General features: G+C 42.5%; 1 protein-coding gene across 1 annotated transcript in view; it reads right to left on the reverse strand.

Moving 5' to 3' along the window:
• Nucleotides 1-1,927: 1,927 nt before the first annotated feature.
• Nucleotides 1,928-24,328, reverse strand: part of LOC126412479 (uncharacterized) — a 62,743-nt gene continuing 40,342 nt past the window's right edge. The window contains exon 2 of the mRNA XM_050082096.1: nt 1,928-3,161. Coding sequence (XP_049938053.1) covers nt 1,934-3,154 — 1,221 coding nt within the window. The 5' untranslated portion in view covers nt 3,155-3,161 and the 3' untranslated portion in view covers nt 1,928-1,933. The remainder of the gene's footprint in view (nt 3,162-24,328) is intronic.

Raw genomic sequence — 24,328 nt, forward strand, 5'->3', positions numbered from 1 at the left:
CAAACTGATCTTTGCCGAAGTCGGCTTCTAGCACTTTTTCTATTTTTCTCTAAAGAATTCGTGTTAGTATTTTGCAACCATGACTCATTAAATTGATAGTTCGGTAATTTTCACACCTGTCAGCAACAGCTTCCTTTGGAATTGGAATTATAACATTCTTCTTGAGATCCCAGGGTATTTCTCTCGTGTCATACGGCTTGCACACAAGGTGGAAGAGTTTTGCATGACTGGCTCTCCCAAGGCTATCAGTAACTCTGACGGAATGTCATCAACACCGAGAGCCTTGTTTTGCCTTAGGTCTCCCAGTAGTCTGTCAAATTTTTGGTAGTATCATATCTCACCCCTCATCTTCTTCTACAACCACCTCCATTTCTCTAATGCTGCTCCCAAGTTCATCTCCCTTGCATATAGCTTCTACATACTCCTTCCACCTTTCAGCTTTCTCTTATTTGCTCAGGACTGTTTTCTCATCTGTGCTCTTGATATTCATAAAGCCGCTTCTCTTTACTCCAAAAGTCTCTTTAATTTTCTTTTAGGTGATATCTGTTTTTCCCGTAGTGAAATATGCTTCTAAATCTTTACATTTGTCCTCTAGCCATTCCTGCTTAGCCTTTTTGCACTTCCTGTCAATCAAATTTTTTAGATGTTTGTATTGCTTTCGCCTGCCTCATTTGCTGCATTTTTGTTTTTTCTACTTTTCATTTAAATTCAGTATCGCCCGTGTTATCCAATGATTTCTACTAGGCCTTGCCTGTTTGCCTATTTGATCCTCTGCTGGCTTCACTATTACATCTCTTACAGCTATGCATTCGACCTCTACTATATTCCTTTCCCCTGTTCTAGTGAACCGTTGGCTAATGCTCCGTCTCAGACTCTCAACAGTCTCTCGTATTTTCAACTTATCCAGGTGCCATCTCCTTAATATCCTATCCGTTTTCTAAATTCTTTAGTTTAAATCTAACCTCATAACCAATAAATTGTGGTCAGAGCCCATACCAGCCCCTAGAAACGTGTTTTAATTTAAAATCTGGTTCCAAAGTCTCTATCTAACCATTACGTAATCTATCTGAAACCTCCCGGGGTCTCCAGGTCTCCCCCACGTATACAACCTTCCTTCATGATTCTTAAACCAACTGTTAGCTATGATTAAATTACGCTCTGAGCAGAATTCTACTAGGCAGCTTCCTCTTTCATTCCTTTCCCCAGTCCATATTCACCTACTATTTTTTCTTCTCTTCTTTTTCCTACTGTCGAATTCCAGTCCCCCATCACAATATAAATTTTCGACTCACTTACCTATCTGAATAATTTATTTTAACTCGTCATACATTTCTTCAATCTCCTCATCTGCTGCGGAGGTGGTTGGCACATAAACTTGTACTACTGTGACAGATAACCACCTTACAAACAGACTGCCTTGCAATATTTATGAACAAATTCGCACTGAACCAACATGAATAATCTGCGGCTCCTCTGGAACGAACGGTCTTTTATTTGTGCGTTGCACCAGTGTGAATGAGCAGGAGATACACGTTTTCTGTTGTTTGTAGATTAACAAGATAAGCCAGTGGACATCATGTTTTATTGCAGGAGATCCTTGTAATCACTAGTTATTATTTTTGAGTGGCAATTAATTTCAAATACGTTGCAGGCAATAGGCACGCAGTTTTATATTTTGCCTGGCGTGATCTGTTTGCAAGTTGCCTGCCTCCGACAGATCCGATTGCCTTCAAATTGAATGAACTGTAGAATTTCGATTAAAGGGGGAGGAGCGAATGCTGTCACGAATGATGTTCAGGTAAGAGGAAAGGTAAAGGGAAAAAATATGCGCTTCTCATGTAGAATATGTGGAGGACATTTTATTTGTTTATGGCAAACGTTAAACACCCAGTCTCATGAAGCATAAGAGACTATACTAGCTAATACATTTATCTTATAGCCAACTTCTTGCATCATAATCTTGGAGGGTAATTAATACTTTCTTTCGATACATTTCGCCCGACGAAAACGGAGGAACTGAATCACTCACATCATCTATAGAAAACTTTTCATGTTCCTCAGCGCAAATTACATTCAGCATCATCAGTATGTGCACAATCTCTGTCGGGGCGACCCTATCGATTTCCTTCATGAATTCTGCTTTTGTGAAGACTGCTGTCTTGCACCCCAGTTTCTTCAGCCAAGCCACGAAATTCTCATAGTAAGCATCTGTCAGTTCATCGACACTGTTTCTAACCAGATCGTGTCGTAGGCTGGTATACAGGAAAAATACCAGGTCTCTTACAGGTGAAGAGTAGGTCAGAGTCTGGAAGTCAAAAAATTTAACGTCCGTTGGCTTCTCACTGTCCTCGTATCGGAAAACCATGTTGTTAACCCACAAATCATTGTGTGATAGCGAAGCAAATGGTTCCACAACTTCCGCCCAAAGTTTTGCGAACGGCAAGTCACTGAGGCGTTCGAAAGCAGCTTTTACTTTATCGTTGAACGGTGCGATCTCTGGAAGTCGGCACATGTGTTCCACCATGACGTCGCTGAATCGCTTCTGCTCTTCAGGAGGCATGCTGTCGAATTTACACTTGCCTTTGATAACGTCTTTAAATACTTGTGGTTTGAGGATCCTGAGAGCGACAGCTGACGCATGGAACTGGGCGATCTTCCTGACCAGCATCCTGGCGTGCGGAAGGTCGAGTCCGGTCATCTGGTCTACCATCCGGTAGCCGCTGGAGGTCAGGTTCTCCAGCAGGAGCACCGCGTTGTCATCGGCCGCCGCCGAGTCGTCGCCGGCGCTGTTTACCTGCGATCCGTAATACCGCGGCAAAGGGTCGCACACTTCCTCAGCCGGAACGCCCCTCTCACGCTGCAACTTAATTAGTTCGACATTTATGGAGCGGTACGCGTTTATTTCTTTTAAAAATGTCGTCGCGCTACCGAAAACTTTTTTCTGCATTTCTGTTGGAGGCATGAATTTGCCGACAAGGTCCAGCGTTTCACCATCTCGCAGATGCGCCTGAATACTCAATAGAGTGCTTCCGTAATTCTGGCCGACCTTCGTCAGACGTTTCACAGATAAAGTTCGTACGGTGCCTTGTGGCAGGCCGAGCAGGTGGTCAAACTTCGCAGCGGTCACAGCCTCCGTCCACGGAATGTCCTCCATCGGAAACCTGAAATAATATTTGCAAATGTTTATATTCATGATTTTGATAGAATTACACAGGAAATTCATTATTAGACGTACGTTATAAAATATTCAGCATTTTTGTCTATTTTGTCTTTACGGTTGTTTCATTTCCGTCGCCTACACTAGCCAGGAACAGGCCGTCAGCTACTCACTGACAAGGGAACCTCCCCATCGCACCCCCCTCAGATTTAGTTGTAAGTTGGCACAGTGGATAGGCCTTGAAAAACTGAACACAGATCAATCGAGAAAACAGGAAGAAGTTATGTGGAACTATGAAAAAGCCGGCCGGAGTGGCCGTGCGGTTCTAGGCGCTACAGTCTGGAGCCGCGTGACCGCTACGGTCGCAGGTTCGAATCCTGCCTTGGGCATGGATGTGTGTTATGTCCTTAGGTTAGTTAGGTTTAATTAGTTCTAAGTTCTAGAGGACTGATGACCACAGCAGTTAAGTCCCATAGTGCTCAGAGCCATTTGAACCATTTGAACTATGAAAAAAATAAGCAAAATATACAAACTGAGTAGTCCATGCGCAAGATAGGCAACATCAAGGATAGTGTAAGCTCAGGAGCGCCGTGGTCACGTGGTTAGCGCGAACAGCTGCGGAACGAAAGGTCCTTGGTTCAAGTCTTCCCGCGAGTGAAATGTTTAATTTCTTTATTTTCGCAAAGTTATGATCTGTCCTTTCGTTCATTCACGTCTCTGCTCACTGCAATAACCTCAGTGTCTGTGTTTTGCGACCGCACCGCAAAACCGTGCAATTAGTAGACGAAAGGACGTGCCTCTCCAATGGGAACCGAAAACATTTGATTGCAAGGTCATAGGTCAACCGATTCCTCCACAGGAAAACACGTCTGATATATTCTATACGACACTGGTGACGGCATGTGCGTCACATGACAGGAATATGTTGTCGACCCACCTAACCTGTACACTTGGTGAATGGGTAAAAAGATTCTTCTACCTTGCCCGATTTAGGTTTTCTTGTGGATGTGATAATCACTCCCAAAAAAGTGATGATGGACAGATAATAATTGTCTGAAAACAAAAAAATTAAACTTTTCACTCGAGGGAAAACTTGAACTAAGGACCTATGGTTCCACAGCTTCTCACGCTAACCACGGGACCACGGCGCTCCTGACCTTACACCCTCCTTGATGTTACCTATCTTGCGCGTGGACTACTCAGTTTGTATATTTTGCTTATTTTTTTCATAGTTCCATATAAGTTCTTCCTGTTTTCTCGATTGATCTGTGTTCAGTTTTTCAAGGCCTACCCACTGTGCCAAGTTATAACTAAATCTGAGCGGGGTGGGACGGAGAGGTTCCCTTGTGAGTAGCGTTTACATCCGCTGTTCGACCACTGAGTTTATCACGGTGAACTTGTTAGGGATTAGTCACATCTTAAGATGGCAATAAAATGCTGAAACCGGTAATGTGACTATTGTAGTTATTAAATAATAACTTATTACATAAACATTTATGAAGCCCATATACGATATTGAAAACAGTCTACTGCGGCACACTTGTATGTGGTACCGAATATAACAATAACATTATAAACGGATAGACTTTATAAAGCGGATCGCTGACTGTGTACGACCGCAGAGCCAAAGATACTGCTTTTGGTCTGAGATCGTAGTGTTGAAGTAAGAGAGCACTTGGCGCACTGTAGTGGGTAGTTGTCTGTAAGCGAAAGAGGATCGATTAGGCAGTTTTTGTGCTGTGATCTGTGAAGCCACCGTGTGTTAGATTAATTTAGAAATTACGAGGACACGGAAGCAAAAGTCTTCACGCAAGCAAGGTAGAGATGCTAAATAATTATGACTTTCGTTTTGCCAGCGCGTTGGTATAGATGAGTTGGCTGATGATTTGAAATTGTTGAGTAATCCCAAAATGCACGTAAACTGATTTGATGAAAAGAATAGTCAGATATTTCCATTTTGTAATGTTTCTAAGATTTTTTATCACGGATATATGTAATTTGATGATTTGTATTTATGCTGGTTTTTTAGAGAGGTTAGATAATAATTGCTACAAAAATCTCATTGTTTGTCAATCAAGTAGGAAAAAAGGAAACGTTAGAGACAGCCCCGGACATTTGCACAAGCCCCGCCCATTTACCCCCCTCCATACCTACCCCTGCCACACCAACCAAGAGCACATCAATATGATCTTTGGTAGTCCTCGTCGCTGTCGTGTTTTTGTTCGTCGTTTTTTGTTTTACCGCGGTTGTTCGTACTAGCAGTGTTGTGCTGTTAGTACTTCTTAGCAGTTTGTGTAATACTGTCAAAATGAAACATAGCTATGCATTCTCAATAAAATTATCATACACAAGGCACCTAACCTTGACTGTTGTGGCCAACTGCTGTCAAAACTGATATCTAACAGACATTAAAGTACGATAAGATGTGTTGGAATGACACTGACGAAATTATGTACATATGTTTAACAATAGTCAGCTCTAAAGCTCTCAAACACTGAAGAAGAACTCAAAGTAATCTCGTGTCTGCTATAAGCAAGCAGTCATAAGAGTTCACAAGTAAAAATTCACCCATTAGACAGGCAAATATTAATGAAGAATGTCACTGTATAAATATCTGACTGCTTGCATTACGCACTTCTACATTATCCCACTCTTATATTCTTTAGTCTTAATGAGGTATTCAGAAACAAACCAAGACAGCGACTTTGCCTTGTTTATGCACAACATTGACTTTAGACAATCGAGATAATGGACAGCATCCTTGGCGATACTACCAATTAATATTTCCCAACAGAATATCTTACACTATGCGAGGTGACAGAAATTTGCGCTCACTGCAGTTAACAAATATCACATGTTTTGATATAGTGCAGGTGAATGAAAGCTCATGAAATAAAAAAGACAGTGTGGATACCATTTTTATTTTTCATTCTTATTGATGATTTTTCGTCTCGCATATTCAATGAACATATTTCTAATTCTTTTCACAACTACTGATTTTCTCCCTTGTTATGACTGGCATATCTGTGATACTAACAACTTTGATGTTGGAACATGCGGCAGACCGTGGGCGGAGCTTAGGACATGGATTGGTGTGGAGGGGGGTGATTGGGTGGGACTTGCGCACCGTCCGGGGCTGTCGCTAACGTTACGTTAGGAAAAAGGATGTAATTTTTCTGAGGAATATAATTTCAAATGTCAGATGTTTTGAAAAGCCAAACTTAAATTGCAATATAATTATACTAAAAAGTCAGTGTTAGTAATTCACCACAATCAATACCGTCTCCCTGTCCAGGTCATATGTCTTTCAAAGATATTGGATTTTTCTTAAATGTTTTCATCTATCAGCCAAAAGTATTTCATTTGCATTTCATTGTATTACGGGCAGCATTGCACACCGCTGAGCCTGAAGCTAGGATATTTATATTTTTGTTGTGAGAGACCAAAATATATCGCGTTCCACCGTTGCTGCTTTAGAGGTAAGACAGTATATATATTTGTATGCACACGCATTCATCCAGTCTATTAAAACATAAGAAGAAATATTATAAAAGATCGTTACAACCTCCCAACCTCCCCTCCCCACAACCCGGAGAACGGAGTTGGTGTCCATTACATAATCTTCTACAAGTGAGTGCATAAATATCATATCGCTTGTGTATAACAAGGTTTTTGTCTCGTCTACAAAACTTAGATCTTGTGGCATGAGAGTCTCGACCAGTTCAGTTATGTCGCAAATGACAGTTTTAGACTCCTGTCTACGCTCCTAGATAAATTTCTGCATACGCCCATAATAAGGACATATACTTTCGTTTCACAGTATGCCTACTCACAATATTTCAGTAAGCAGAGTTAAGTGAAAAATCTACTAAGCGAAACGTCTACAGATATTTCCCATCCCTCGTGTCCTTCCCGGAGAGACTGCGAAGACAAGACTGGTGCGGCAGTACCATCATATATAGCGCTTTGCGATAGCAGAAATTGGCAGCTTAATGTTCTTCACGTTGCTGGAGGAAAATACTTCGTTAGTGGCTTCTGGTGTAAGATTTCCCTTCAGTGAGGCAGTCCCAGATGGGGATAGTGATGGACCTGGGTGGTCGCAGCCCTATGAATAGGCGATAGCTTATCTCTTTCCTGCTGGGCTGCTGGATCACAGAAATGTTGTGACCACATGCTAGCCGATTTCCGGAGTCCGTGAGGCTCCACGGTAGTGGAAGATAGCAGGGCGGCTATGGGTGCCCTTACCATTTCTGGTGTGACAAATCTGCATTTCCTGTCGGCAGCTGCAAATATGCGACACCGACATTGTGACGTGTTCAGTGTGGTGTGGTTCTAGAATCTAACTGTCCGGATGACGTCAGCCAATCAGAAGGGTCATCGACGTAGGAATTGTAGCGTAAATGTCTGAACCAATGAGTGGCGACACAGCGTATACAGTGAGCCAATCTCTGATTAGTTAAACGGCACTCAGTAAGCGATAGTGGAGAAGTTTTAGTAGGCTTCAGCCTGTTGAGAAGCTCTCTTGATTGTCACTGTCGCAGTCTGGTGCAGTTTTCGCTGAATCGTTGAGTAAGTGTCGCCTTTTTAGCGCTAGCGCGGCTTTTCTCCCAGGAAGCTCACAGTTTGCGAGGTAAATTCCCGAACTTGTGTTGCTTTTTCAGTGTTTTTACTTGTTTAGATCTTGGATACGGTTTTAACTTGCGTTTCAGAGCTGCACAGAGCTTGGAAAGCCCATCGCGGTTCCATAGCAATCTTCTGTTCAATTGGAGGTACCCACCACATGTTAGCAGAACAGTGTGTCCCAAGTACTTTTGGACACATCAGTGTGCATTCCATTGCAGAATTTGATTCGTTGGATTCTTCGGAGAGACAGTTTCTCTCTTATCTGAGCATTCAATAAGAAACGGTTCAAAGATCCATTTCGAGAAAATATTCACTTTACTTGTATGCCAATTTACAGAAAATAAATCCACTATTTAAAAGAAATGATTTGTTTTCCTCCTTTTCTTTCGACGCACAACAAATTAGGTCGGGCGACGCAAATTAAGAAACGTGCCCGATTTATTCTGCATCACTGAATTGTGCTCTTAACGTGACAGGTTTCCGTTGTAGAGCAGCATTTACACGACAAACGACAGATGAGAAATGCTCTCATTTCTATTTAACAGTTGTGGAGTCACAGAGAACTCTCAGTTACTGTGGTTAGTAGTGTGCTGGGTTACGGCAATATAAGGTTACATCAGTTTACATATCGTTCGTGTGATGAGCTCGTAAGTGTGGCAGGCAGACAGCACTTTCCACTGCAGAGGCCAAGCACACAGCAACCGCCCTGTGAGCGGCACATTTCACTGGAATAACCGTAGCGTGCAGGACGCAGTCAAGCAGTCATTCTCGCTGTCATTGGAAGGAGAACAAGAGCCAACACGTGCTATGATGCCAGGTACCCCTCTGCCATACACTTGCACAGTGCGTTGCAGAATATCCATATGTGGATGTAAGACACCGTGACCAGCATCTCGATATTATGACGACTCGTTCGCGTTTTTTAGTGGTTACGATGAGATTATATAAATACTGACAACCCGAAGGAGAGTGAAAGCTTTCAATCTTGAAACGGGTTCCTGTGTTTTGTGGACGTAGCTGTAATGTGTGTTGAAAGCTGCTCAGCTACAGCATACGATATGTATTTATTCTGAGCAATAAGTTGTTAACAGTAACAGAGAAATCATAGAAATAAATTGATATTCAGACACCTCATTCATGGAGCTCAAGTCTGTGCAGGGCCTCTAAGATTAAAATCGGATCACACCATGACATTTCTCTAGAAGTCGCAATTAAACTTTGACATCGATAAATTAATGACAACACGGATGTAAAAGTAAGGAGAAGGGTTTACTTAAGACGAAGCTATTTAGAGAAATCAGTTTCGTCAACTCCAGTATTCTCTTCATATCGACAAAATGCGTAGACAATGCGATTTACGTGCAGTCCTAAAAAGAAGTAAAATTATGGCGGCAAAAGAAAAATTTTCAGTGAGGTCAAAAATTTTCTGAGCAGTGTCATCAGACAATAAAGTGTAGTTATCGTATCTTAAGAACAATGACGTAGTTACATTTTAAAAAATAGAACATGTCATTTGCCAATTTACCTTCACTGCGTAATGCATGTTACTGGAAAAAATGTTATGCCAGATATCTTTGCTGGAAAAAGTTAACTCCTTACATCCTTCTGATCTCAATACCTGTTTCGCTGGGGGCGAGAAGGGGGGGGGGGGGGGGAAGGGGGGTTATTAACTCAATTTCTCAGAGGCAACGGCACCACTTCAGACGGACAAATGGAAACGCATATTATAATGTAAGGAAGAGGCAGGGGTGTAATCATGCTCCTGATATTATGTGGAAGGATGTGTGCGTTGTTGTTGTTGTTGTGGTCTTCAGTACTGAGACTGGTTTGATGCAGCTCTCCATGCTACCCTATCCTGTGCAAGTTTCTTCATCTCCCAGTACCTACTGCAACCTACATCCTTCTGAATCTGCTTAGTGTATGCATCTCTTGGTCTCCCTCTACGATTTTTACCCACCACGCTGCCCTCCAATGCTAAATTTGTGATCCCTTGATGCCTCAGAACATGTCCTACCAACCAGTCCCTTCTTCTCGTCAAGTTGTGCCACAAATTCCTCTTCTCCCCAATTCTATTCAATACCTCCTCATTAGTTATGTGATCTACCCATCTAATCTTCAGCATTCTTCTGTAGCACCACATTTCAAAAGCTTCTATTCTCTTCTTGTCCAAACTATTTATCGTCCATGTTTCACTTCCATACATGGCTACACTCCATACAAATACTTTCAGAAACGACTTCCTGACACTTAAATCTATACTCGATGTTAACAAATTTCTCTTCTTCAGAAACGCTTTCCTCGCCATTACCAGTCTACATTTTATATCTTCTCTATTTCGACCATCATCAGTTATTTTGCTCCCCAAATAGCAAAACTCATTTACTACTTTAAGTGTCTCATTTCCTAATCTAATTCCCTCAGCATCACCCGACTTAATTCGACTACATTCCATTATCCTCGTTTTGCTTTTGTTGATTTTCATCTTATATCCTCCTTTCAAGACACTGTCCATTTCATTCAACTGCCCTACCAAGTCCTTTGCTGTCTCTGACAGAATTACAATGGCATCGGCCAACCTTAAAGTTTTTATTTCTTCTCCATGGATTTTAATACCTACTCCGATTTTTTCTTTTGTTTCCTTTACTGCTTGCTCAATATACAGATTGAATAACATTGGGGAGAGGCTACAACCCTGTCTCACTCCCTTCCCAACCACTGCTTCCCTTTCATGCCCCTCGATGTGTGCGTAGTGAGTGCAATGTGTGTCTCTCAATTCTTGATGAGAAGTGAATTAAGTCTAACATTAGTTTTGAAATTAACTACAGCTGTAAGCAATAATATGCAAGTATATTAGCTCAGTATTAATCATATTTTACGTTTCAATAAGCTGAAACCTTTAATACAGTTTTAAAGCGAACTGTGGAGGAATAAACAGCTGACTAATCTGACGTAGCTAACAAATTAAGTAAAGATCAGATTGTTTATGGAGCCATAGAGCGAAACCTAAAATAAAAGAAAGAAAAAATATATAGTACGCGAAGGCCACAAAATTGTGCTGTCTTTCTTGTGTGGTGGTGTGACATGAGTACTGGAATGGACAAAGGAGAATAAGTCACATCTCAACACATGTGAAAGATGGCGCTTGACTCTATCGGTTACACAAGGAAGATACTTATAAAGATCTAAAACAACATTCTCTCCTGTTTTGAAGACACACAAAAACGCGTTTCTGCAAACATTAGCGTTTGAAGGTTTACAGATGTCAAATGCTAAATTTCTGGATGAAAATTTTCAAACTATTCACGCAGTATATAATATGAACACCTGGAAGTTAAAACAAACGCATTGACTACGTCTGTAAAAATCTTCGAAGTGTAAGAAGTTCAATCAGTAACAAAATACATCAGATAACAGACGATATGTGTTTGGGTAGCCATATTTTGCAGTTAACAAATCAGACATAGCCAAGACTTTACAAAAGTATAATAAATCAATTGGGTATTAAAAAAAACGTGATAAATAAATGATATAAGAAATACAGATCATATTTTACAATGCAATATCGAAAGTGGCTCCCCTAAATGGTAATCAAAGTTGGACACTTTCTCAAATAGATAAAGGAAGCGCGGACTGAAATTGTTACATTTCGAAATTGGCGTAACTTTGAGGGACAGACTGAGAAGTAAAAATATAAGAAAACTATGATATGTAGAAGAAATGTTTTACAATTTGCAAATGTACTAATCTGAATGACACGAGCATGTTGCTAAAATTCCAGAGAATAGGATTCTCCATAAAACATCTCCAAGGGAAAAGAGATTTAGGAAGACGATGTCTTCGATGGGTTTAACATTTCGTTCAGTCATAGAATGGCTGCATATCCAGTACTGTTAATAGATAATGATGTTACTAATGAAGATGAAAATATAACCGGTGTTTCTACACATGAGTTGATACGCGGGAAAGCAGTAGTTCTTTTAAAGGACAGCCAGCAGGACACCAGCCACACATTTAGTGGAGGCGCACATAGTTTCACATTGACAGCTTTGCACGTGTTAAACCAGAGATCTGAACTTTACCTTGAAAATGTACTGGTCGAAGATGTGGATTTGGCAAGAGTTATTCAAGTGGGAATTGACTGCAGTGTTTCCTTTGAAACTAAAGGGTTAGTCTTTGGTGTTATTTACCAAACGAAACAGACAACAGAAGAGTAGTAACTTCTGAAATGTGGTGCGACAGGACGATGGAGTAGATGGGTAGATAGAGTAACTAATGAAGAGGTACTGAGTTGCACTGTGGGTTAAAGAAATTAATGCACTGTAATTTATATTTAATTCTGCGGCAGTCACGAAGTTTTTCGATGGTTCCACGTGGTCGTTGTTACTGGAAAGCGTTGGTGATTTTGTGCAGCAGCATCTGAGGCTACCAATGACACAACATAACGCCTTGGCCGTCACACATGAAGCTGAACAAAATAACCGACACTCTCCTGTAACAACAACCACACAAAACACGCCTCCCACGGATCGTGATGGTTAACCATCGAAACGCGTTGCGGCCAAAATAAAATTTTGTTACACAGTATTGAAAATATTATATGTTTTTTCATTCTGATTCACAGTTACAGCCCTTAAAGTATGAATAATCCATAATGGATGTTTAATATTATCCATTACGGATGTGAAGTAATGATTGTTAAGATTTCACAGTAATAATTGGTAGCATTCAACGATATTTCTGTCCTAAAAACAGCTCAACAATGCGTTTCAAGAGTCAACGCTGTTATCGTCAGGTTGTAAAACACAGCTGAAGAACTTAAAAGGCCAAAAAATCTAACAATAATAATGAATACAAGCCGGCCGCTGTGGCCGAGAGGTTCTAGGCGCTTCAGTCTGGAACCCCGCTGCTGCTGCGGTCCCAGGTTCGAATCCTGCCTCGGGCGTGGATGTGTGTGATGTCCTTAGGTTAGTTAGGTTTAAGTAGTTCTAAGTCCAGGGGACTGATGACCTCAGATGTTGTCCCATAGTGCTTAGAGCCATTTGAACCATTTTTGAATAATGATTACGGTATTCATGAGATAAAACAAAATGAAAGCACATTGGACCGTAGGTCTCTGTCTTGCGTCAAAATCGCCTACATCTGTCAGTGGTCGTCCAAACTCAAACATTGATTCACCTCTGGCCCTTGTGCAAGAAGCTATTCGGCTCTTCATTGATTGATAAAGTTGCTGCATGTTGCCCTAAGGGATCAGAGCCGCTGACCTTACTGGCCGAAGTAGACAGGTCTTCCCTGGTCATCGGGGCTCATTTTGAAGCGGGACCCATCATTGAAGACGCCCTGTATATCGGTGAGATACAATACGGCCCGACCACCAGGAGCGCTGGTATCGGGTGCCATTTCATTTCATCACAGGACTACTTTGGTTGTTATCCGCGGCACCTTCGCAGAACAGCGGTACGTCGACGATATTCTACTCCCTTCATGTCAAGCCGTCCTGGGCTTACATCTCAAGGTAGTGCCTGTCTTTGTGCTTGCCAAAACTACCTTGACCAGCTCTCCACAGTTGAGAGCTTTGGACCATTATTGGCAGAGCCCTCCAACCAGCTCGGGACTTTGACAATCTAACGCGCCAGTTGGACAGAAGATGGCACTATGTCTCTCAAGACAACATCCAGCAACTCTATCAATCAATGTCAAGCCGAATAACTGCTTGCATTAATTACGTGTTCAATTTATTAAAAAATAAATCATCCATTTTTCTGAAATTGTAAACAGTTCTGTACTCGTAAATCACATGTACCGATTTCTATCCCACTGTGATAATTCCTTCGTGGTGCGTCTTTTTTTTTGTCTTAGAGTGTATATTGGAACATTTTCGTTATGGTACAAGGAAGACAAAGTTGCATTCAGATTAAATAAGTACGATAAATCAACTATTGGGAATCGTATATACGAAATAGGCTATCCCCTCGGGCTTAGGGAAATAGAAGACTTGGAAATCTTGCAGAGAGAGATGAAAGGGAGGAAACTCTACTTGCTTGAAGAACTGGAGATTGTCAGTCATGAAAAGAAACATGGGAATAATCTGAATGCACATGTGAAAGATAACGAAATGAGATTTCTTAGCGGAATTGTAGAATTATTTTGTAGGGCAGTACATGTTCGTACATTTATAACAACACTTTGACAGAATATACAGGGTGAAGCGAAATTCGCCCACTCGGGCTTCGCAGCGCGACTCCTCACAGGCCAGCGATGAAAAAATCTCTCACAAAATTTCGTCTGGCGAGTACATCCGGCAGAAAAAGGACATTAAAGAGTGGTAATCTGGCAACACTGTAACCACATGTATGATAACTATCTCTGACAGCACACTTTAGTTGTGCACTGCAGTTGGTGCAGTGGATAGGGTTTTGGATTAGCATGCACGATGTCGAAAAGTTCGTTCCTGGGTCGAGGCATACGTTTTTTATTTGGTAAATTTAGTCCAGGTGGTATGGTATCTGTCATCTTAATCGTCAACAGCGATTGCAGCGGGTCGTCTAGAAAACATTTACTCTTACATACTACAACCGTAGAAATGGAAGGCTGGTCAGCTTTGAAAGAACCTCTTTCCACGTCATGGGCGTGAATTTATTCACACCACTTCATCTACTAGATCCGAAACCTGTTTTCTTTGTACCCTCCTCCAGTGGTCCCATGGATTAGTACCAACTATTATTCTTGCCTCGTTCAGATTCATTACATTTCGTTATGCCCTTACGTTACCAGTAGAACTAGCAACGTGCTTTGCGAATAATGTCCAAACTCGATTACTGTTTGTATGTGTTATCACTATGGTCCCAATAATTATGCCTTTCAACACCGAGTTTGGTAACCGCATGCTGTTTAGTACGTATCTCAATGCATTAATCTTATTATAGTTATTATTATTCTATCGATGGGATTGTGGAAACGGCCGGCCGTTGTGGCCGTGCGGTTCTAGGCGCTTCAGTCTGGAACCGCGTGACCGCTACGGTCGCAGGTTCGAATCCTGCCTCGGGCATGGATGTGTGTGATGTCCTTAGGTTAGTTAGGTTTAATTAGTTCTAAGTTCTAGGCGACTGATGACCTCAGAAGTTAAGTCGCATAGTGCTCAGAGCCATTTGAACCATTTGATTGTGGAAACCTCATGTCTATTACCATTAGGGAAACAGTGTAGTTCGAAACCCAACATTTCACAACTAGCGATATGGGTATGAATCATGCAGAATCGTATCTGTCAGAGGGGTAAGGCGCGTTGGGTGGAACTGACAGCGTGTTGCAGGACTAACAGCGTGTTTATACTGCTTGCGCTTTCCTCCAGACAGGGACTGGTTGCCAGCGGAGTAACGCGACCGTGTTAGACTCCAATGCACACGTGTACACTATCGAATTTTCTCATTGGAAACCTCTAAACTAGTGTGGCAGACGTATGGCATACACAAAAAATGAAGATGTGTCTATGCTTCTGATCGTTGGTGCATGTGATAACCGGGCTGTTGTTGCCACTCTTGAATATGCTGCTAGATATCCTCGTCGACGCCATCCAGATAAATATGTGTTTCGTCGTTTGGAGCTGCGCCTTCGGGCGTCAGGTTCCCTCCTTCCACCAGCGTGCGACAGAGGTCATCCACGGGCTCGGCATACTCCAGCTACTGAGGAAGTTATTCTGGAGGTCATACACCAAGAACCTCAGCGAAGTACACTTAGCATAGCAAGGCAGCTGCTTGTCTCGTTAACGTGCTGCTCGAGCATGGGCTGCACCCCTATCAGTATGCTTTAACGCAACACCTGCACTATGCAGATCGCCATCAGCGGACGCAATTTTGTGAATGGTTCCAACAACAACAGGAAGCCAACGATGACTTTGTGAACACCGTAATATGGTCGGATGAAGTAGCATTCACTCGTGAGGGTGTCTTCAATACGCGCAATGCCCACCATTGGTGTGAGGTTAACTTGCATGTCACCCGCGACCGTGGATATCAAGTTCGATTTGGTATAAACATCTGGGCGAAATATTGGGCGATAGGTGTTTGGGCCCCTACACGTTGCGTGACTGGTTGACTGCACGAAGGTATCATGCATTCGTCTCAAACTATCTGTCTGATGCACTGGAAGATGTTACACTACATGTTCGCCAGAGGATATGGTTCCAACATAATGGTGCACGTCCACACTTTGGAATTAATCTGCGGTTGTGAAGCAGCTGAATCGGTTGAAAGTAAATACATCGCCAGGTCCTGATGGGATTCCAATTCGGTTTTACAGAGAGTACTCTACTGCATTGGCTCCTTACTTAGCTTGCATTTATCGCGAATCTCTTGTCCAACATAAAGTCCCGAGCGACTGGAAAAAAGTGCAGGTGGCGCCTGCATATAAGAAGGGTAGAAGGATGGATCCTTAAAATTACTGACCAATATCCTTAAGGGGGTCCGGAAAGGCTCAAAATCATGAAAAGTTCAATTTTTACTTTTTTGCGTTTTCTGAATCTGCAGACTATTACCTTTTAATAGATATATAATTTATTCAATTCCGAAAACTACAACTATTTTTAAATTTTTTTTGAAATGTGTTCTACATGGGCGTGACCCACTGTGGCGTTGTTAAACTGCTGTCAAATTGTGTTATTATTAACGTCCGTGTTCATCAGGTACATTTTAGTGATGTGAGATAAAGTATGTGTTGCGGCTAACCTGTGATGGTTCAATATATATCGCTGGCGTGATTGTCGATTGTTTCATGTTTATTGAAAATATTCGTAATTAATTGTGTTTCTTGAGTCTCTGTTTTGTTGAAGTATAATAATGAGTAAAAGTAAAGTTATTAGAAATCCTCTGAAGGCTTTTAAGAAAAGGAGAAATGTTGGAAAGCCAAAGGTATGTGTTATTACTGTAAACAATAAAGACGATAACGAAGTGAGTGAACCTAACCTCTCAAGTACACCTGCCCATAGCAGTCAAAGTGGGAAAGAAAATACTTCACAGAAGAAGCTTGGTTCAATGAGTGAAAACTATGAATGTTTTATGGGCGAATCGGATGTGAATGAAATATTTGATATGTCGGTTCTCAAAGGAATTTTTTCAAACTGTGTAAGATGTATTCATTGTAGTGAAGTTGGTCTGGAACTCTCCATAATAAAGCACGTAGGACTTGCTAGTGAAATACAACTGAAATGTGATAAGTGTTTATACATGACCACCTTTTGGAACAGTGTTGCAGTAACTGCAACTGAAGAAAATGGTAGCAAAATCTACGAACACAACAACGAGCGATGCTTGCTTTAGACAAGGAACGCCTTCGGGCTGCAGACAGGGCTGTAAAGAGTCTAGAAATACAAGCAAGAGTAAACAGGAGGAGGAACAAGAGGAAGCTGGAGGAGGAGTTTGCAGAGGATGAAGATAATCCATCCTATGGACCTGAAATGTACTAAAAAGTTAATCCAATCTTTGTCGCTCGATTCCCAAAACTTTTATTTTCTCATACTAATTACATGTTTTTTAAGGATCTTCCAAACATATTTGTTTCAAACTTTCAGTAAATGTTACACAGTACCTTCTGCATAATTTAACACAGCCTTTTTCCAAAAAACTGTATATTTTTGAATATATAAATAAAAAATTGCAAAAAAATGTTGTGAATTTTCATGTAGCCCATATTCCAATAAATAATCTGTAAAAAGTTCAACTTCCTACCTCAAATACTTTGTGAGGAAAGATGTAATTTATAAGCGTTATTTTAACATTGCAAGTATAGGGCGTTCCGGAGCCCCTTAACATCGGTTTGTTGCAGGATTCTCGAACATATTCGAATATAATGAATTTCCTTGAGACAGAGAAGTTGCTATCCATGCATCAGCACGGCTTTAGAAAGCAACGCTCCTGCGAAACGCAATTCGCGCTTTTTTCACATGATATCTTGCGAACCATGGATGAAGGGTATCAGACGGATGCCATATTCCTTGACTTCCGGAAAGCGTTTGACTCGGTGCCACACTGCAGACTCCTAACTAAGGTACGAGCATACGGGATTGGTTCCCAAATATGTGAGTGGCTCGAAGACTTCTTAAGTAATAGAACCCAGTACGTTGTCCTCGACGGTGAGTGTTCATCGGAGGTGAGGGTATCATCTGGAGTGCCCTAGGAAAGTGTGGTAGGTCCGCTGTCGTTTTCTAACTACGTAAATGATCTTTTGGATAGGGTGGATAGAATGTGCGGCTGTTTGCTGATGATGCTGTGGTGTACGGGAAGGTGTCGTCGTTGAGTGACTGTAGGATGATACAAGATGACTTGGACAAGATTTGTGATTGGTGTAAAGAATGATAAATATAGATAAATGTAAATTAATGCAGATGAATAGGACAAAGAATCCCGTAATGTCTGAATACTCCATTAATAGTGTAGCACTTGACACAGCCACGTCGATTAAATATTTTAGCGTAACATTGCAGAGCGATATGAAGTTGGACAAGCATGTAATGGCAGTTGTGGGGAAGGCGGATAGTCGTCTTCGGTTCATTGGTAGAATTTTGGGAATATGTTGTTCATCTGTAAAGGAGTCCGCTTAAAAAACACTAATACGACCTATTCTTGAGTACTGCTCGAGCATTTGGGATCCCTATCAGGTCGGATTGAGGGAGGACATACAAGCAATTCAGAGGCGGGCTGTTAGATTTGTTACTGGTAGGTTTGATCATCACGCGAGTGTTACGGCAATACTTCAGAAACTCGGGTGGGAGTCTCTGGAGGAATGGAGGCGTTCTTTTCGTGAATCGCTACTGAGGAAATTTAGAGAACTGACTCAGTACAGTTTTACTGCCGCCAACTTACATTTCGCGAAAAGACCACAAAGATAAGATAAGAGAGATTAGGGCTCGTACAGAGGCATATAGGCAGTCATTTTTCCCTCGTTCTGTTTGGGAGTGGAACAGGGAGAGAAGATGCTAGTTGTGGTACGAGGTACCCTCCGCCACGCACCGTATGGTGAATTGCGGAGTATATAGGTAGATGTAGATGTAGATGTAGATGCGACAATATTTGGACAGCACATTTCCAGGGAAATGGCTCAGACGTGGAGGTCCAGTTGTATGAGCATCACGTTCACGTGCCCTGAACCTCCTGGGTTTCTTCCTCTGGGGACACCTGAACGAGCACGTGTGCTCTACTCCACCTACGAATGTGGAAGAATTGGTAGGGCGTGTTCATGCTGCTCTTGTTACTGTGGACGCAGCTTTGCTGCAAAGGGTCCAGAGCTGTGTGATCCGGCAGGTTGCTCAATGTTTGGACGTGCTGGGGGGTCGCCTTGAGCATCTGTTGTTCTGAGGACAAAGTATTCTGTTGTGAAGGTCATGCGGTCATTAACGTGGGCATTATTATTGTCACTGGTTGCTAATGTATGACATCTGACAGCTCATATTACATGTAGTATAAATGACAAGTAGATGTTGTGTTACTGTATTGTGCTATCATCTTTAACATCTCGAAACTGATACAGATTTTGTAGTTATTCTGTCGTATGACAGGTTATTTGTTTCAATTGTCTGTTTCTTATGTGTCTAACCACGTATTTGTTATGTTCAGCGGTACAAAATGTCGTAAATTTAGGATACATGTGACATAAGAAGCGGTGTATATTACAGCAGGAAATGTCAGAATAAAATTTGCAAATGAAAAAAAGGAAATATGCGCCCCGACGCAGGATCGAACCCTCGACCTCCTGCATGCTAACGCAAAACTCTGTCCACTGTACCAACTGCACAGTACGACGAATATTTCCCGACACAGATAGTTACTATACATGTCGTTACAGTGTTGCCGGATTGCCACTCTTTAACGTCCTTTTTCTGCCGGATGTACTCGCCAGACGAAATTTTGTGAGAGACATTTTTTTATCGTTGGTCTGTGAGGAATCGCACTGCGAAGCCCGAGTGCACGAATTTCGCTTCACCCTGTATAGAGGCTAACAATGGTAGGCTTAGGAAATGAGGAAAAGTAAGCGACTAACAAAACGGCATTATGGTTGAATGGTTCAAATGGCTCTGAGCACTATGGGACTTAACTTCTGAGGTCATTAGTTCCCTAGAGCTTAGAACTACTTAAACCTAACTAACCTAAGGACATCACACACATCCATGCCCGAGGTAGGATTCGAACTTGCGACCGTAGCGATCCCGCGGCTCCAGACTGTAGCGCCTAGAACCGCTAGGCCACTCCGGCCGGCGCATTATGGTTGAGCCAATACCTGCAGTTACACAATGGTTCCTTGAATGTGTTGGTTCACAGTGACTCCTGGACCTCTGCAGAGGCGTCAACTCGACAGTGTTGGAGTCCACAGCAGAGTAATCGGGCGCGGCGTCGAGTAGTGTGCGATGTGAGTGCCGGCAGATGTCGACGACTTCGCTCCAAGACAAAGACCCACAGTCTATTTATTTTATTCTATTTTATCTTCTGAACGCCTCAATTATTACTGTTGGTACATTTTTTTAGCGTTTTCACTTCATGAGCTATGTTTTACAGTCTGATGACGAGAGCACTGGCTCCCTAAACGCATTGTTGGTCTGAGTGTACGACAGAAATACGGTTAAATGCTACCCTTTATTACTGCATAATGGATGTAATTGATGGGATAGGTTGAGGCCCAAGAAATAATTTGGTAACAGAGGAAAGTGGTAGGGGGGAGGGAGGGAGACAGGGTGTTAAAAATTGTAGAGAGAGAGAAAGAGTGAGAAAAAGAGAGACAAAGGCCTAAATACAATAATCTGGTTCAAATTGGTATAGGTTGTTGCAGTAGCTATGTAGGTACGGAAAGAGTTGCGTAACATAGACTTGTGTGAAGAATTGCATCAAAGCAATCTTCAGATTGATACTTAAAGTAGCAGTCTGATGTTCATATCTTGGAACGGATATCTTGTGTCTTTTAGTTTGCTGAGATTGTCAAAGGCATCACAAGGAGACAGCTGCGGACTCAACGGAGACTGCTAGCGTTTTGTAATTGCAGTTCAGAGGCGTGACGGAATTTTTCTGTAGTCTGTCTGATCGCTACAGGGCACTGACCAGTAGTGTCAGAGATCTGCTACTCTAACATTGTCTCATGGTTAAAAGCGAGGATGGAGATTCTTATCAAAAACATGTCCCATCTTTGAAACTATTATACCTAATTTAAATGAAAGTACAGTGTAAATGAAAAAGATAATTAGCATTAAAACAATAAAAGAAAGTGGCTTTAGATGTAATTTCTATATGAAACACAACGATGGTGGAAGGAACAAACATTGCAGCTTAATACCCTGACAACAAAGAGATCATTGGACATGGAGCACAACATCAGAATGTGAAGGTTCAAAGTGGTTCAACGCCTCTGAGCACTATGGAACTTAACTTCTGAGGTCATCAGTCCCCTAGAACTTAGAACTACTTAAACCTAACTAACCTAAGGACATCACACACATCCATGCCCGAAGCAGAATTCGAACCTGCGACCGTAGCGGTCGATCGGTTCCAGACTAGAGCGCCTAGAACCGCTCGGCCACTCCTGCCGGAGATCGTGAAGGATAAGGAAAAAGTCGGCTGTTTCCTTTCAAAGGCTCCATCCCCGAATTCGTCTTGAACATTTAGGGAAATCATGGAAAACCAAAATCTGGAAGACTGGACAGGGATTTGAGCTGTCGTCTTTCCATATATCAATCCAGCATCTTACAGTGCAGCACCGCGATCAGCAGATGATGGTATTCGGTTAGAGCTGAGGCATAAGTGAGATTTTCGCCTCAAGCGAGCAGGTGATGGATATTATTGTGTATGATGAACTCCCAGTGAGGCTGGGAGGGGACGATGAACGGCTGGGGAGTGATGTGGTTGGAACACAGCGACTGGGGATTGGAAATGGTCATTCAGTATTGGGAATTGTGTGGGTAGGAGGTGGGAGCCGGAACGCGGAGGTGTAGGGGTTGGACTGCAGTAGTGAGAGGGTGGCTGGAATACTGGTGTAACTGAGTGCAGTTTGTATATGATGTGCTCATACCACCCCACGGGAGTCTCTGAGTTGGCAATGGAATTGTAAGTTTCCATCAGACGCCGACGGCAATCGCACGGGATCTGGCGGACCAATTCTGCGCATAGCCGGCCGGGGTGGCCGAGCGGTTCTAGGCACTACAGTCTGGAACCGCGCGACCGCTACGGTCGCAGGTTCGAATCCTGCCTCGGGCATGGATGTGTGTGATGTCCTTAGGTTGGTTAGGTTTAAGTAGTTCTAAGTTCTAGGGGACTGATGACCTCAGTAGTTAAGTCCCATAGTGCTCAGAGCCATTTTTTGAATTCTGCGCACCCGATGGCCACGCCCCCAGTGGCTCCGTACCACGAGCGCCCCCTGCTGCCACAGGGTATTTTTTTAATTTCTTTGTTGATCTCATTTTGTTCTATTTTGTTTGTTGTATATGTTCGGGGCGGATGTCTCACGACACCGGTCCAGGTTGTTCGTTGATCCGTTCACTCATTTTTTTTATTACAGAGGGTAGCTAACCCACTGACCGAACACGCTGAGCTACCGTGCCGGCCTGACTAATCGCAGCTCTGACACCATAATTCATGCTTTAGCTCAGTGGACTTCTTGCTCGTGGACGTTAATAGCTGGTCTCTATTTCTTGCTGATTTATTTGTAATGAGTCTCTGTACGCTTATGGAAGTGTAAGTTAAGTGAATCTTCTTTTTACTGTATTTGCTTGTTCGGTAATCATTTCTTCTCCTGTCTATCTTTTCTATGATGGCAGTTGCCTAGCGTTCTCGCACCCCGCGCCCGGGTTCCCGGGTCCGATTCCCGGCGGGGTCAGCGATTTTCTCTGCCTCGTGATGACTGGGTGTTGTGTGATGTCCTTAGGTTAGGTAGGTTTAAGTAGTTCTAAGTTCTAGGGGACTGATGGGCATAGATGTTAAGTCCCATAGTGCTCAGAGCCATGGCAGTTGTCGCACCACTCTGCAGCTCACCTTTCCTTAATGTTGTGTGCGAAGTCGTACACAACGCAAGTGATGGATGTTAGGACGTAGTTCTAGGTCACAAAGGTGAGGTTATTAAAGTTTCCTTGCGAAAATGGTGGAGGTGGAAGGATGGAGATGGCGGGGTGGGACCTGGTATTAACGTGCCTGTGGCTCGCCGGTGGAAAAGATTAAGGCTCTCTGAGCACTATGGGTCTTAACATCTCTGGTCGTCAGTCCTCTAGAACTTAGAACCACTTAAACCTAACTAACCTAAGGACAGCACACACATCCATGCCCAAGGCAGGATTCGAACCTGCGACCGTAGCGGTCACGCGGTTCCAGACTGAAGCTCCTAGAACAGCACGACCACACCGGCCGGCTCGAAAAGTTTAAAGAGACAGGGTTTTTTTCTTTATCGAGCTTATAAGAGGTGCGGTATTCACTGAAATGTTTTAAGAATTTGAGGAGTGCAGTAATACAGTCAGCTGGTAGAACGTGCAACTGTCAGGAACTTGTACGTGAAGGAGAGTGGTAATATGTAACTCTCATGTGCAGCCTGTAAGTAATTTTAGCACTTGTGGTCTACACCTCCATCCAAATCTACATGGATACTCTTCAAATTACACTTACGTGCCTGGCAGAGGGTTCGTAGAACCACCTTCACAATAATTCTCTATTATTCTAATCTCGAACAGCGCGCGGAAAAACCGCACACCTCTATGTTTCCGGGCGAGCTCCGATTTTCCTTTTTTTGTGCTGATCGGTTCTACCTACGTAGGTCGGCGTCAACAAAATATTTTCGCATTGGGAGGAGAAAGTTGGTTATTGAAATTTCGTGAGAAGAACCCTCCCCAACGAAGAAGCACTTGTTTTAATGATGTCAGCCCCAAATCCCGTATCTTTTCAGTGACATTCTCTCTCCTGTTTGGCGATAATACAAAACGTGCTTCCCTTCTTTGAACTTTCTCGCTATGTTCCGCTGATCCTACTTGGTAAGGATCCCAGACTTCGTAGCAGTACACCAAAAGAGGACAGGCAAACGTAGTGTAGGCAATCCCTTTAGTAGAACTATTGCATCTTCTAAATGTTCTACCAATAAAACGCAGTCTTTGGTTCGCTTTCCTCACAACATTTTCTCTGCGTTCCTTCCAATTTAAGTTGTTCGTAATTGTAGTTCCTAGGTATTTAGTCGAATTTACGGCATTTAGTTTTGACTGGTTTATCGTGTAACCGATGTTTAACAGATTCCTTTTAGCACTCATGTGGATGACTTGACCTTTTCATTATTTAGCGCCAACTGCCAATTTTCGCACACTAAAGATATCTTTACTAAATCGTTTTCCAATTGTTTTGATCTTCTAATGACTTTGCTACACAAGAACGATAGCATCATCTACAATCAATCTAAGACGGCTGCTCAGATTGTCTCCTAAATCGTTTATATAGATAAGGAACAGCAGAGGGCCTATAACACTACGTGAGAGAACGCCAGATATCACAGTCCAACAATGATTTTGTGCATTAGTTGCCCACGGACGGGACAGTTATGGATGATGAGGTA

This window comes from Schistocerca serialis, chromosome 7, assembly GCF_023864345.2.
Source record: "Schistocerca serialis cubense isolate TAMUIC-IGC-003099 chromosome 7, iqSchSeri2.2, whole genome shotgun sequence".
Taxonomy (NCBI): domain Eukaryota; kingdom Metazoa; phylum Arthropoda; class Insecta; order Orthoptera; family Acrididae; genus Schistocerca; species Schistocerca serialis.